General features: G+C 47.8%; 1 protein-coding gene across 2 annotated transcripts in view; it reads right to left on the reverse strand.

The window, feature by feature from the left end:
• EPRS1 (glutamyl-prolyl-tRNA synthetase 1) overlaps positions 1–16,412 on the reverse strand; it is a 1,308,133-nt gene that overhangs the window by 297,503 nt on the left and 994,218 nt on the right. For both annotated transcript variants that reach the window (XM_069608586.1, XM_069608585.1), the window contains one exon: positions 13,656–13,811. In XM_069608586.1, the coding sequence (XP_069464687.1) occupies positions 13,656–13,811 (156 nt within the window). The remainder of the gene's footprint in view (positions 1–13,655; positions 13,812–16,412) is intronic.

The following is a 16,412-nucleotide window of genomic DNA, read 5'->3' on the forward strand; positions in this document are numbered from 1 at the left end:
CTTCTGGCTCGTGAAAAGGGTGTCAAAACCACACAGGCACATCCAGCCACAAGGAAACTCTTGCCTGGAGCCTTCTCCGTTGATCCGTGCTGCAAATTCCCTTCCAGAGTCCTGTCTTCCATTTCATGACAAAGGACTACATCGAACAGGTTTTTGGCTGCAGATCCTGAAGTCTTCCTGCTGCAGCTCTTCCTCTCTGCTGAGGTACTGTGTTTGCTGGAGTATTTACTTACCTTAAGCTTCAGATTTCTGTAAAGCTTTTGGGCGGTTTCTTGTGATTGGGAGTGCTCTCATCCAAGTTCACCCAGGCCCACTGCTGAAATTCTCCTAGGGTGTCTTCTCTGAAGTCCCTGGACCCCAACTAACTTTAAAGTGAACTAAATTGTTTGAACAGTCTTCCACAGGAACTCTGACTTTTACCTGCAATAGAACCCTCTATCAACCTGCCAACAGCTGGCACCTAGACCACTAGGGTCCCTCTTCTGCTTCTGAGTGAACTTCTGCAATAGACTAGGGAAGGACTGGATAAGAAAAGGATTCGGTCTTGAAGAGTTTAACAAGTGTTGAAAAGTACTTACTTGTTAAGTTAAAGAGTTAGTTGGTAATTGTAATGCTGAGAGTGAACAGTTACAAACGTTCTTACTGGCCTTGAACGTGTGTTGCGCCATTCTGAAAAGTATATACAAGGAAGTATATACAAGGTTAATTTATTCACCTGTGAATTGGTGGCGCCTCTTTCCCAAAAGTAATGCTATTGGCTTCACCAACTACGTCTTTCAGAGAAAAGGTGTAAATGTTCCCCAGCTGGGTCTTACTTGCCCTAACTTGCTGTATAGCCTGTTTAGAATAGGTCTGCTTTAGGTTTTACCTACCTAGAATAACATTGAGTCATTCATAAAGTGTGATCTTGGGTTTTGCTTTCCCTGGTCCATTTTATACAGATGAACAGTCTTAGGTTTATACCTACCTTTACGTTGCAGAGAGTATATGGAGTTTACCTGCCTAGAATAGCTGTGTGCCATTCTTGAAAAGTGTTCTGTAGGTGTAGCTGACCTTGGTGTGCCTGGTGCGTCCTATATAAGTATAAATAGTTCTTGCTCATTTTAGACTGTGTTCCACTGAGCTGAAAATCAACTAATTGTATATTACACAAAAAAGGTCTTACTCACCTAGTATAACAGTGTGCCATCATAAATGTAGTTATAGGTATATACTGTTCCTTGAATGAGTGTTTCACTATTCAGAAAAATATCGTGGTAGCAGGGTTGGTCGATGTTAGGAAGAATTCTCTGTTTAGGCTGAATTTCCTAACCTAGTGAGTCCCCCAGGAGCTTTGCTGGATTTTTGGGGTTTATTTTTTTCTCCTGCCAAGAGTGAGACTCTTTTACCCTCTCTTGTGCATGATTTGAGTGTGTTTCTTTGAATCTAGATGTGTTTAATGGGCTATGGGGTCTTTTACTCCATAGGGCTTCATGTGTTTTTGTGATGTGTGTTACACAGCACCCTCAGTGCAGTGACACAGGGGTGTCATAGTGACCCCCCAGTATAGACTCCATACCCTGGGACTGACTGTCTCCCAGGGCATGTAAAGTCACCATTGAATTTACTAGTCTTAAATTCTGAACAGAACCAGTACAAACCATCATATTGTGGACGTACTGGCTTGGGCAATTCAATTGTCCCGGGGTCTGTTAGTCGAGGGGGCACGTCTCCGTCCCCCCTGATCGAGTTTTGGCTGGTGGCAGTGGATACTACTTTTTATATTCAACCGCAAATATTTTCCTATGGGATTTCCCATTGTTTTAGGCTACTACCTTTATTTAATTATTTACGGTAGCCTCAAACACACCGCTGGTTTATTTAATTAATATTAATTCTCCGGTTGGTATTTTTTGCCAAAACTTGATTCTAAAATGGCGTTTGTGTTCTCTTCTGTGACTCCAACCCAAGTCGAGCCCTTTGTTCCACTTTTTGGCGGGCTTCTCCACAGAAGCCCTCCAAAGTGGTGCCACTCTGTCTGGGGTACTTAGGAGGGGTGGAGGGGGATTTAGGCACCCTGGACTGAGTTGCCTAGGCAACTCAAGTTGCACTCCGTCCTGATTTGAACAAGTGGTGAGCCGACCAGTTTCACCGTCTTTTCGCCTTCCCGACGTACCTCGTGGCCGCCTTGCCTGTGCCAAGCACCCCGGCAACCGGGATACCACGTTTTACCACGACCGCAAACAAAGGTACCACCTTTAACCGGAAAACTCTGCGGCTGGTTTCTTCCCTGGTAGTGCAACACCCTTCATCTTTCCTCCAAGTCGAGATCTTCTCTTCCCCTGGACGACGACGCAACTTGCACCCACTGCCAGGAACAACTGCCACCGCTGGAGGATCCTTCCCACTTAAGGTACCGTGTCCCCGCCCGGCATCCCTTGCCACCGACTGTACGGGTTAGATTTAGCCCCCGGCTTTTGAACCTGGGTTAGCCTGGGACACCCTGGCTAAACTTTCTTAAAGCCTCTCTATCCTCTTTTTGGACTCTCTGCAAGACTTTCTAAGCCTAGTGTAACTGTGTGATCTTGGGCGCATTTGTGCTCTGCTCTCTCTATGAGTGGGCCCAGCCTTTGGACTTTGGCTCACCAGTGACCTTTGCTCTTCTGCCTTGCTAACAGTGTTCCTGAACCTTAGAGTGGTGTACCTTTCCATATTCTGTCTTTTTCCCTCCCTTTCTCACAAACTTATTGGAGTGCCATCTAGTTAAGCGCTCACCTCTGTATGAAAATAAGCGGTGTTTTACTGTGACTTATCTGATAAGGAAAAAGGGGTGTATATATTACAATAGTAACTGTGTTTAGAATATTTTACAACAAGAGTGCTGGAGTGTTTCAAACCGTGTGTTTTTAAATAAATAATTATATACTTTGATACCAAAGCTCTGGTCAGTGTTTGCTAATATTATTGTGTCCGAGTACCTATTGTGTATACTTTGCATACTGCCTAACTCTTCTTGAGGGAAGTCTGACTGCTCAGCCACAGCTACCAGGTAAATCTGGGTGGTACAGACTGCTACCAAGTGGGTTTACTGCCAACACCTGTAGTCTTAAATCTTTTGCAGTGTTCCCTAAGGTAACTGCACAGGTTTCTGCCTAACAGTCGATTATGTGATTCCTTAACTAGTGTAACTGCATAACAGACAGGGTCTACTAACCTTGAACTACTGTAAAGTAATCTGAAAGTAACTAATGTTTTTACTCCCCATTAATAGGTGTGCCCTATACCAGATTTGTTTGATAAGGTCTGACCTACCTAGAAATACTGTTAGTATTCGAATAAGGCCTATTCTTTGGTCTGTGTAGTTTTAAGCATGTGTTATGTTTTTATTACGTGTTTATATGATCTGTGATGGTACTCATTTCCCTCAAGATTTATCTGGGCCTACTTGTATTTAAATAAACCATTTATTTTTTTACAATACATAGGGCTTCATTAGGACTGTGCCGGTCCGGTATCAATGGTGCCGGTAAGCATACCGGCACCATTGTTACTGGACCGGCACAGTACGACTCTGCAGGCTGGTGCCGTCCCGCCCATCAGGGTAAGACCTGGCTGGTGGAATGGCACCCGGCCGCAGGGTCTCACAAAAGCACCAGCACCAATATGCCATATCATATCATTATAAACGGTGCTGGTGCTTCTGTGGTCCCCATTCCCATCCAGGACTATGGGACTCAATGAGAATGGGGTATTACAGAATTACTGGCACCTCACTTTCCGGCCGCTGGGGTTGTAATACCCAGGTGTTACCGGGAAGTCAGGCGCCGGTCATTTTATTCGGGTCTGGGCCGCCAGATCCGCAATGAGGCCCATAGTGTTTTAGTGTGTCTTTGGACCATATGTGTACTACAATGTCTTTGTACTGGTTCTACAGCCCTCTCTCCCTCCTAAGATAAGCCTGGCTGTTCCGTCTACACTGCCATATAATCAGGTTGTACAGCCTTAAACTAAGAGTGGAGTCTTGTACTGTCTCAGTGGAATGGTTTTATTAAACCCTTAGTTGTACTTCAGAAAAATGGTCCTAACAAGATGTGCAAGCATTGTCAGATTGGATAGGTACAATAGAAACTTAAGTGCTCGAAAACACAACCACCATCACTGCCGGCCAGACTCTGGTGACCAAGCTGATGAGTGCGAAACCTGGAGCACAGGGTTGAGGATTCTGATGGAAGGGACACGAGGATTAATATTAAGATCATTGGTCTACCTGAAGGATATGGTGGTAACAATCTGACTCGATTTGTTAAAAATCTACTTACAAGAAGTGGGGCCCCAGCACGCTAGCGCAGGGGTTTACTGTGGAGAGAGCGCACAGATCATTGGCCAGGAGACCTCCTCCAGGAGCCCATCCAAGACCCTTGATCGTGGGAATCATGAATTACAAAGATAGGGAAAGGATCTTAGCCTTCTCCACAGATGGAGTGAGCATTGTGCAGGCATCGGCAAAGTTGGCAATATATTCGGACTACACAGTTTTGATGTAGGGCAATGTTTGGCCCCACGAAGCAACGATTATGCAGGAAGAATATAAGATGCATGCTGATTTACTACGCAAAGCTCAAGGTGCTCCCCAACTTTTTCGAGGGCACTCCTGAATAGGCGCATTAGGGATAGCACAGTTCCTGAACAGGGAGAAAAAATCCCCATAACACCCCGTGATGTGCAGCAACTAGGCCCATTTGTACGTAAGCAGCTGTGGGGGCAATACCAAAGTAGAAGCAAGCGTGAGCAGAACACTCAGACTTCGTATTCTTATACGAACTAGCACAGCTGCCAATGCTGGCTGCCGATGCACACCAATTGACGATAAGTTTCGGATGCCTGTTTTAAGGCATCACACTGCTGTAAGCTTCCTTAGGTTGGGGTGGGGGGTCAGCGAGGGCCGAGTACGAGATATGTTGCGGGGCTATTTCTTTATCATTTGGGAGATGGCTTTTGCTTGGATTCCCCATTGTTTTGTTTTTCTCATTACCCTTTGAGGGGAGTGTTTGCCTGCCTCACTAGGGTGCTTGTAAGTTATCAGGGTTGCATAATGAGACACTACATACACAGGTGCTAAATCTGCAGACATAGGGTTCACCAACAGGGTCATGTAGTACACACCAGCTGAGCTATGGATTTACAGGTTGGGTATTGCTGACTTCATAGATGGGAAGGGGTGCTTGGGGTTCTTCAATAGGTACAGGGCCTGCTCAGTGGGGAGTAGGGTGACCTGGCGTGTGCAAGGATGGCTAACAGTCTAAGAATTGTCCCATGGAATATTTGTGCCTTAATTGTTATCGCCAAAGACTCGGAGTGAGCGCTTACTTGAAGAGACTGAGTGTGCATATTGCTTTACTTCAAGAAACGCACCTACCTGCAGATAGGCAAAACACACTTGCTAGAAAGTCGGGAGTGAAATAATTCAGTTCCACCTTCTTAACATACGCAAGGGGTGTCCCTTTGCAACTGATAAGAGTTCAAGCATGAGGGTAGAATGGTGCTGGTACACAGTTTTATCGAAAATAGGGCGGTGCGCATCATGAATACCTATGCCCCCACCAACACCATCAAAGCCTTTTTTTTATTCCCTCTACTTTAGAGTGAAAGCCATTAAGGGGCGCCATGTGTATTTGGGGATGGGGGGAGGGCTTCAACTGTACACTCAACCCTCTTGTGGACAGATCTGATAAGAAATACCAGAGCCCCCCACCCCACCAGGCCAGGGCATTAGGTTCCTTATTGAAGAATATAAATTTGGTGGATATATGGAGAGGCTATCATGGTGATACTCGAGGCTATTCGCATTACGCAGTGCCAAAACAGGGCACATACCCGGATCGATTATATTTTTACTGGGTTATAACACCCGAAGGAGCAGGGTTTCACAGTCATAGAATACAAAGCTAGGGGACCTCTCTGATCATGCCCCGCCGATCGGTCCTGGCAAAAGATTCTCGTCCAGACCGTTGATCCCTACCTGGCGACGGAGGGCCGAAACTTTATACAATAGCGTGTTTAGGGATTACCCCAATGACAGGATAGAGGTATATTTTGAGGTCAATGCGGGCAGTGTACAGAAAACAAGTACTCTATGGGATGATTTTAAGACGGAACTGAGGAGAAACTATTGGTAAGATGGACGGAAGTCCTGGATGCAAAAATTGAAGCAGCTAGCGAGTACACAGAACACGGTCGGGTAGGGATGGGAGAGGAGGCTGGGTACTTAATGGCTCTGCGTCAACAGTGCTTGGTGGAAGTGGGAATGGCTGGGAAAATTTGACTTTGCCAAATATACACAGAGCCTGCATGTGGAAGGGGATAAGCCAGGTAGACTGCTGGCATTGCAGTGCCACAGGGCGAAGCCTAGGAGGGTTATCCCCACCATCCAGAATGAGGGTGACATCGCGAAAACCTATAGTGGGATAAATGAAGTCTTCTCTAGATGCAATGAAAATCTGTATTCTGCAGGACCAAAAAGATGCAAGGGTAATATTAGGGAAGCTTTGGCCAAGATTGAACTGCCAGAATGGATGAGGTGCGAGCAGATATGTTGGATGTCCACTTACCCTCGACGAAATCACGTCTGTTATAATGGTCCTTGCCGTCGGGCAAAACCCCTGGGCCAGATGGTCTACTCGGGGAATTTTATAAGAAGTACGCAGCAGCGGGAGAACAAGAGTTACAGGTAAGTAACTTAAATCTTCTCCAGCATGGGGTCTGGCATGGATTCACATGCTCATGAATAATGATTAGACAGCAGTACATATACACAACCAGAGGAGGTGGCAAGGCTCTACAGAATTAATAAACACTCACCCCTGGAACAGACTCACCTCAAGTGAACAGGTTGCGTAGAACGGCTTGGCCGACCCAAGACTCAGCCCCAGGATCCCGGTTGATGCAGTAGAAACTCATGAAGGTATGCATGGATCTCCACGTAGTAGCCCTGCAGATGTCGAGCAGGGGCGCACCAGAGAAACACTGTCATTGCTGCAATGGCTCTGGTGGAGTGGGCTCTCAGGCGGCTCGGAAGAGGCCAGGCGATGACAGTGCATGATGCTGCCGGAGGGCCAGCAGGAGATGTAAGCCTTGAACCAAGATTTTCCGACAATTCACAGGTCCAAAATTCACAAACTACTTCAAGGCACGGGCAACATCCAACATCCAGCGAATACAATGCCCTTTCCCCTTGCGACAAAGGATTAGGGAAGTAGACCAGCAACACCGAAGGCTCGTTGAGGTGGAACTCCGACAGCACTTTCGGCATAAAGGTGGCGTGTGTACACAGTATCACCCTTGTAGCGTGGAAGGATAAGTACGGCTGTTTGCAGGACAGGGCCTGGATCTCCCCGACCTGCCTGGCTGAGGTGATCAGAAGGAGTAAAGCAGTCTTCCACATGAGGAACTTGTGGGTTGCTAGGTGCATTGGCTCAAAGGGTGCCCCCATGAGTTTAGTCAATACCACATTGAGTTCCCAAACTGGAGCCTTTACTGGCGGAAAAGTACTCAAGAGGTCCCTGATGAACTCCTTGACTAGTCTAAGACCACAGGGAAGGCCTACCCAGTGTCCTGGTGTAATGGGATATGGCAGCTAAGTGCACCTTGATAAAGGCGTGAACCAGTCCAGCCTTGCCAAGGAAAGCAGGTATAGTAGAAGCTGTGGGGTTGTGACACGCAGGGAAGTTAGCTCATGCGCCCGGCACCATACAGAGAATCGCTTCCATTCATGGCTGAAGTACTTGAATGTGGAAGATGCTGTTGCTTTGGCCAGGATGTCCTTACATTGCATTGGCAAAGAACAATGTCCAAACTCTGAGGTTCTGCGATGCTGGGTTGTGGTGTAGAAGGGCTCCTTCTCTGGTGAGAAGATTGGGAAGTAGCAGCAGCCTGATGGATGGTGCCAACGACCGGCACAGCAGGTCCGGATACCATCTGTCGTGGGCACAGTCAAGTATCATCCTGCAATGACACTGACTGGGTTGATCACTTGTACCAGGAGTGGGAATGGAGAAAATGCGTAAAGGAAGAGTCCCTCCCACGGGAACAAGAAAGCATCCCCCATCCTTTTCAGCTGTGAGAACCTGCTGGCAAACCTCTGACACTTGGAGTTTGTCGCTGTCGCAAAGAGGTTGATTTGGGGCTGACCCCATTTGCGGAATAGAAGATAAACTTGGTCCTGGTGAAGCTCCCACTCATGGCAAGAAACTAGTTTCCTGCTGAGCGAGTCTGCAAGGGTGTTCTTGGTACTCGCCAGGTGGAAAAGAATGAGAAACATGTCCTGACGAATGGCCCAGCTCCACAGCTTCAAGGCCTCAGTGGAGAGAGCCGCAGAGAACGTCCCACCCTGCTTCTGGATGTAAAACATAGTAGCAGTGTAGTCCGTGAAGATACTCACCATCTTGCCCTTTAGCAACAGCAGGAAGGACTTGAGGGCACAGAAGATGGCTTAAAGCTCCAGGATGTTGATGTGAAGAGCCTATTCTTCTGGCAGCCAGAGGCCTCTGGCGTGCAACTGTCCTGGGTGGGGTCCCCAACCTTCCAAGGAAGCATCTGTGGGCACCGTTTCCTGGTACGGTGGGACTTGGAACTGAGCCTTTCCTGAGAGGTGAGGATACATGACGACATCACTGTATAGCTCGATGGAACTCCTCGTTGAGGGTGATATTGTCCATCCAGGATCCTGAGACCTGCGGCCACGCGCATCCAGAAACTCCTTGAGAGGTCTCATCTGCAGTCTGCAAAGGCAGATGAGGTTGATGCAGGAGGAAATCATGCCCAGCAGCAACATGACAGCTCGCAATGCAGCATACCGTGCAGCTGACAGGTACTGTACTTTCCACAGGATGGCTACCACCCTCTCTTCCGAGGGACATGCCAAACACGTTACTGTGTGTAGTCGGGCTTCCAGAAAAAGAGCTTTCTCCGATGGCTCCAAGCGGGACTTTGGATAATTTATGGAAAATCCCAGATCCGACGGAAGGGCCTTGTTCTGTGTCTGCTCGCCAACGCGCGTGAGCGTAATTGGACAAGCCAATTGTCCAGATAAGGGTAGACGTGGATGCCCTTGAGATGAAGGTGCACAGTCAATGAAGCCAAGCACTTTGTAAAGACCCTTGGGCCCACTTCCGGCTGAAGGGGAGTGCATTGAACCAATAGTGTCGTCCCTGCACTACGAATCACAGGAATTTGCTGCATTTCCGGTGGGTGGGCATGTGGAAGTAGGCGTCCCCCAGATCCAGTGACGCCAGGAAGGCGCCTTGTTCCAGCTGGCCTGGTCGTCAAAGTAATAGACGACGGCTCTCATGTAAACTGGATCGACTTGTTCATCGGGGTAATCAATGCCGAAAACAGACTGCATCGAGTCAAAGAACACCGCTCTTGACAATGGTACAAACGAACCATCGCCGACTGACCGCGCCGAAGGCTTGAACGCCAATGGAATAGGCTTCGAAGCAAAGGCAGCTTTTGATGCTGATAGTTCTTTCAGCGCAGAGGGATGCTCGGACGACCGATTAACGCCTTGGTCTTGTGGCCTTCCGGTGATGTATACCTAGTAGGAGTGGCGCCAGAATGCGTTTGACTGTCGAAGTGGCTGGCTTGGGGTCAGGAGCACCGAGCGCCGCCAAAGCTTGCTGGTTGGGGGTCGGAGCTGCACATACAGCAGCTTGCTGTCTAAACATTTCAAGCATAGAAGTTTGAAAACATTCCCATCATAGAAGTTTGAAAACATTCCCATACTTCCCAAGTGGTCGGCCCCACCGAGGGCTTACCTCGTTCCGACGACAAGCACCCATCTGTCGGTGGAGATCTTTTCCCACTCGCTGACGAATCCCATCAGCCGGCCTCCCACTGAGGTGCATGGTTTGCGGCCCGATGTCCTGGCCAGCTCAGTCCTGCTTCAGCACCTGCGTTCCTCCTTGGGGGATGACGATGGTGAAGACCACCTCCACCAAAAGCCTTGGAACGGCCTCTGTAGGCCTCCTGGGTCGTGGACCGGGAGGGCTGACAGTACGACAAGGAGCCTCCACCAAAACCTTTTGTCGATCTGCCTGAATTTCAGCCAAAGGTACGAAAGGGAAAGCAGTGCTGTTGAAGAGTACCCAGGGCATGAGCCGTATCTATATCCATCTTGATGGCCTGCAAGGACAAAGTCTAGAATGGGACGCCAGCCCCCAGTTTTCTATTTGACCCGGAGTCGTCGTGGAATTCGCTCTATAGCCCCCTTTCGCAGCATGGCCCGTACCTCCTCCAAGAGCCGAGTGATGTGCTGCCCCTGCCGGCCAACCGGGGTGATCCATGGACACCTGCGCTGAAACCACAGGGTGTGTCAGTGGGCAAGCGCGTCCAGCACACATCTGTCCGTGGAAATCACTAGGGTGCATGGGTGGGGGCCCGACATCCTGGCTGTTTCAGTCCTGCTTCGGTGCCCTACCTTGAAGGCAGCGCTGGCCACCTCCATCATAGGCCTTGGAACAGCATGTGTAGCCGTCCTGGGTCGTGGACCTGGAGGGCTGGCGGTACAAGGAGAAACCTTTCGTCGATCAGCACGACTTTCCTCTGGAGGAGCGAAAAGAAGAGCGGAGTGTGCCCAGAGCACGGGCCGTCTCTGTATCTGCCTTGATAGCCTGGAGGGATTTGTCGACAACCTTCCCAAAAAGTTTATCTCCGCTGAACGGCATATCAAGTACCCTCGCTGGGACCTCCTGGTGGAAATTTGTGGCCTTCAGCCAGCCTTGACGATGGAGGCAGACACTGTTCCCCATCTGCCGGAAACCTGTGTCGGAGATGTCCAGCTCTACCGTGGTGGCATGGTCCGAAGCAACCTCTCCCTCCTTGAAGAGGGCAATCACCACCATCCCCTTGTCATCGGGGAACTCCTCCAGAATCAGGCCCAGCTTGTACCACAGCTCCCTGTCGTACCAGGCCAGGATCGCCAGTGCGTTGGCCGCCTTGATAGTTGACGCCGCAGAAATAAATAACCTTCCTTCTCATGGCGTCCAACTTCTTCCCCTCGCTGTCCGGAGGGACAGACGACGACTAGTAAGGGTTTCACAACATTTTCCTCGTGGCCGTCGAAACCAGAGTCCGGCAATGGTTGTGACCATAGGCACTTTTCTCCAGCTTGACCGGAGGCGTGCAGAGGTTCTTCAAGAGGGCCAGGCCCTCCTCCCACACGTTGTCTAGAAAGGCTTCCACCATGATGGTCTTCCTTTTTGGCCTTGCGCCTCTGGTACAGGAAAGACTCCTTCTTGATCTCCTCGGGTGTAAGCTGGAAAAGCTCCGAAGCTTTGGCGATCACGGAATGCAATGATCCCATATCGTCATCGTCCGTCATCGCTGTGTACGTCCCTGTGTCCTGGTCAACTGGGGGGGAGGGCACCCAATGCAGATGTGGAGGCTGATACGGGGAAGTCCGATGACCCTTCCGCTTCTTAGCCGGAGGATGATCGGGGGCAGCAGGAACTGCAGCATCCTTTACTGGATTTCAGAACCCAAAGTGTGCAGGGTCGATAGTATGTCCAGGGATAAATCCCTCGGTGGATCTGGCGTGATCGGAACACTAGGCTCTGTGCTGTCTTCGTTCTCCTCGTGGACCGTGGATTAAACTTCCAAGGCTGGGGCACGGCCTGGGCCTTCCTCACCCCCCAGGCTCCGAGACGTAATCCTCTTCTCCGGTGGGCAAGCCGGCTTTGCCATCGTCACAGTGGAGGCTTCCCGCCTCGGAGGCGAGGACACCTTGGGAGCACAAGCGGTTACCTTAATGGGGTCAGTCCCTTTGACCTTTTTGAGAGCAGCCGCCACCAGCTCAATCAGCGATTGTGAGAGCGCGGCCTGGGCCTTCTTGGGCAGGTCAGCCGCCTTTTCCTCAGGCCTTGGCTTCTCTGGCTTCTCCCGCAGCTTAGCCGGGTAGAGAGACTTCCTTTTCGAGGAGGAGCTGGATTGCTGGCTGGCGATGGAGGCGGATGCTGATGTTGATTGCACGGGACCCGCTTGCACGGCAACCCCGATGGAGCTGGACTTGGATGGGTCGCCCTCAAAGGACTTTGAATCGCGCTACTCGGACCGGCTGGTCTTGGTTGAGGTATGACCCTGCTCGGGGTAGAGGCCTTGGCGTTCAGCCACACCGCCAGTCAACCGTGTCGATCCTTCATTGTTTTCTTGGAGAACCCGAGGCAGATCTCACACTCTCCCCTCCTTGCGGTCTGGGTGAAGACAGTAGAGGCATTGGAGGGGTTTGTCCTCTACAAACATGTTCCGTAGCCCACATCTAGTGCAGGCCTGAAAAGGGACCTTCTTTCCTTCTCCTCCTCCCTCATGGTCAGAGGTGCAGAGTAGGCCCAATGGCCTTCTGGCAACTTTGATGATCTTCGCCCTTGAGGGGCGCTTGAAATTCACCAACAAACGGATCCCCCGTGTCGGCAGATGGAGAGAAGAGCACACCGGCTCTTTTTGACAAAAAGAAAACTTTGTTACGTCGAAAACCAAAAAATGTAGAAGTAGCTGACGGAGCAAAACTCGAGGACTCCCAACACTGAAACATGCAGTAAAAATCTGAAGATGGCTGCCAGAGGAGGGGCTTGGGTAGAGGACTGTCATTGGCTGGGGCAGTATGACCCAGGGGACAGTGAATGGTTTAGAGGAGAAATACAGTTTATAAGTGAAAGTGAAACTGTTTTTTCTTTTATAGAGGATTCCCGGCCTGACGACAGGGAAGATTCATGAGCATGTGAATCCATGCCAGACCCCATGCTGGAGAACATGTGTTCCCACAAGGGAAATAACAGAAAATAAAAAGGGCAGCCAAGGGGGCCACCAAGCACTATTCACCGAAAGTGGTGTAAAAGTCAAAGACAGATGCCATAAAACTTGGTGCAAAGCAGATCTCCAAGAAAAAGGTAACAGAAATACAAAAGTATCCCAAAGATAGCATAAAAGAAAAGGTTGCCACACACTCGGGGGGAACAGACCAACAATCCATTAGTCCAGCAAAAAGTGCTGGGTTACACACATGTGGAGGGGATTAGGCATTCAAATGAAAATTTACCCTAACACTCTGAGGCCCTAGACCACTCACTCACTCCTAAGATTAAGCATGGACTGCTTTTGGCTAAACTCTTAGAGACTGCATGTTCACCATAACTAGTGAAATTCTTCCCCTCAAGGTTGATTTTAGAAATCCATCTTAACAGTTGCTCAATCTGCTAATTTGTATATGGATTTCTCTTTTCCTTACAAGTGGATTTGTGGGAATCTATTGTTGATAATTGTTACTATTTCATGTTGTGTGTAAAACTACCTAGAGCCCCTTTTCTAAAGAGGCTTACGCCAGGTCATTTCAGGAAATCTAGGAATAGTGTTTTTACACACAGAAGATTAAAAGAGGGGTTTATTAAAGATAAAATATGCAGCAATTTACAACATGTTCAGGTTCCATTCTCATTTTCTTAACAGGCCTGGGATATTTTAATATACGGTTGAAGTTTAGACATCCTAGACAATTATTAACTTTAGACAGCCCATCATCCGTTGACTAACAGCAACACATCCTGAGAAGTGATTCTTTACTGCTCAGGCGATTCAGGCTGCATTGGGTGAATGCTGGAAACTCATGAAAAGAAAAGAGTAGTACAGACCTGGATGGCTCTCCCGCTAGCAGAAATGAATGCCTCCACTGTAGTCGTGTAGTCACCACCTGCAAATTTCTCTTTTTCAGTTTTTCTTCCCTTTACAACAGGTATTGCTAGGAGTTCCTCATACACACGTGCATACAGGTCAAGAATCTGCAGAACCTTGGAGCAAAACATTAGGCATCATATTTCTAAATTGCAATAACCACCAAATCAACTAGCTTTTTTCAATGAAATGCAACAGGCAGACATTTTTAAAATTAGGACCACCCAGACCTTTTTCAACGGCAGACCTAACAAGCATTGAAATAGGATTTTGAAAAACAAAAATTGCCGTTAAATGATACGATACAGTGAAGACCTCCAGCATAGGTCTCACCTAGTTTCATCACGTGTAATCGATCACGTGCCTTCACAGAACATTTCAAAACATTTTAAATAAACACTGTAATCATTCAATATCTAATAGAGCCATGGCTGCCTCCAAACTCGTAATGACCCCCTAAGTCTTTCCCTATGAAATGGTCTCAAAGATATCCTGTTCTGTATGTGAGTAACCTCAAAGAGGTAGCTATGTAGCCACCTCTGGTTGGGAGCGATGATCTAGTGTGACCCCAGTGGGATATAGCATGTTATAGCTGGATGAAAAGGGATGCTCTAGAGTGTGGTCATGGGTAAAACCACAGTACTGAGTCACCAAGCTTAACATTGTTCCTTGTGAAAGAACAAGACACAGATGTACCCATACATGGACATGGCTTGTCTCTGCATCAGAAGGTCAAAGGCTGTGGAGCAAAGATTAGATCTGGCCAAATACCAGAATGATAGATTTCTGCAGGATCCACATCTTCAATGAATGCCCAGAAAAGTTTGAAGTGACGGGCACAGGGATTGGATGGCCTGCCAAATGTTTGAAAGCAGACACTCTGTCAGTATGCACTTGGCACCCACCCTGAGGTTATCAATAACAAAAGAAAGGGAGCCAAGTAGCCAGCACTACCTAACCCAGTGTGCACAGTCAGGTTTGTTAGGAGAATACCCTACTGCCCCCATGTGCATGGTATGACTGCACAGATGCACGTCTTTACTTCTCCTGCATTCACTTCCCTATGCATTCACTTTTGACACTTTTACTTAATTACTGAGCTTTTATACTGCGTCAAATCACCAACAAAGTGCTCTCAAAGTACCTACTCTTGCACAAGATTTTAGGGTATTGTGTCCCAACCAAGTTGTTGGAGGAAATAAACATAGGGGATTAGCGATGGGCAAGGTATAGAAAGGAAGTTAGGAAGAAGGGAAGAGAGTCTGTACTGAGAGAGAGTGAGTGCAGAGATACAAATAATGACATTTTTAAAGTATTGTCTGGATGCATGGAGGGTTCGAGATGTGCTGGACTATTCCAAGTATAGCAAAGACATGACTGACCAGATCTCCACTGAGGCAAACCATCCCTTTTAACGCTCTAGAGAAATCTGGCTGCCAAGGTCGAGAAAGTCCAACATATAAGTGTTGCTTATACATAAGAAATGTTGAAAAAAAAAGAAAAGGAGTAGATGTTGGTAGAGAAGATAAGGATTACTATGCCTTTGCTTCATCCGTCTTTCACTTTTTCTAACTTTCACTTTGTCATTACATTACTGCCCCATATTGTTCCCTCTGCCACACCTTGTCATCAACCCTAACCAGATGAAGTAGAAGCATGAAGAAGTTAAATGCTTAGCAAAGTAAATGTAGACTAGATAGGTGCAGACAAACCTTACTGGGAAAAGCGAATAGTAGAATACAGAGTGAGGCATCTACCCATAACTAGGCACTAGTGTAGAGGAGCAGTTTGATGTACTTTCCCTAAATCCCGCCCCCTCACCGTCGGCATACTGGAACAGCAGGAGAAGAGCCCTATGCTATTCCTATGCCACATCGAGAGCATGAGAGACGATATGCACTCAAACAACTGTATCAAATGTATACTCTCACTGAGAGTGGTAGGATATCGAATCGAAGGATGTCAACATGCACCATTGGCCATGGAGCGCTGAGTGAAATCTGACTAGGGCAGAGTGATGTCATGAAGAAGATGTGCGAAGACATATTAAAACAATGTAACTGAAGCGACAAGAGAAACATGTACGAAATGATGGCGATTATATACAAAGAAGACAAGCAACTTGCTGGTTGTTAGGGGAGTTTTTCTAAAGTCCTAGTGGTAGTAAGACTTTAGTAAGCTATCCCAGTGGTTTGTAGATCTCCAAATCTTAGTATCAGTCTGTACTAACTCAGGACCTTGGTAGAATGGCAGAGCAGTGAAGTCAGGCTTATTTTAAGAGGAAGATGCAAGCTGTAAGGTAAGTACACTGAATCTTAGTTATACATGACCACCAAAGAAACTCTTACACGTATAATTTATACAATTATATATACAAACCAGAATCACTTTAAATTCTTTAGACGTTTACGCTAGAACAGTTTGAAATACTTGATAATACACTTCAAAGGACACTTTCGTGTTTGTTCGCGGTTATATTTGTAGCAACGTTAGAAAGGGAAAAGACTTATCGTATTATCGGTTATTACGCACACCTGTGGTTTCTAACAGTTCATACGGTAATACATTTACTCTGCAAACACATGTAGTAAAGTCACTTTAAGGGGGGGGAAATGGTTAGTGTAACATTAGCTTGGTTCAAGGTTCTAAAGAGGGTTTCTTCGCACAGTCTTTGAAGTCCAAAAACAACCCTAGCTAAAGGAAGTTCAGAGAGGGCT

The sequence above is a fragment of the Ambystoma mexicanum genome, chromosome 4q (genome assembly GCF_040938575.1).
Source record: "Ambystoma mexicanum isolate Mex_15411 chromosome 4q, UKY_AmexF1_1, whole genome shotgun sequence".
Lineage (NCBI taxonomy): Eukaryota > Metazoa > Chordata > Amphibia > Caudata > Ambystomatidae > Ambystoma > Ambystoma mexicanum.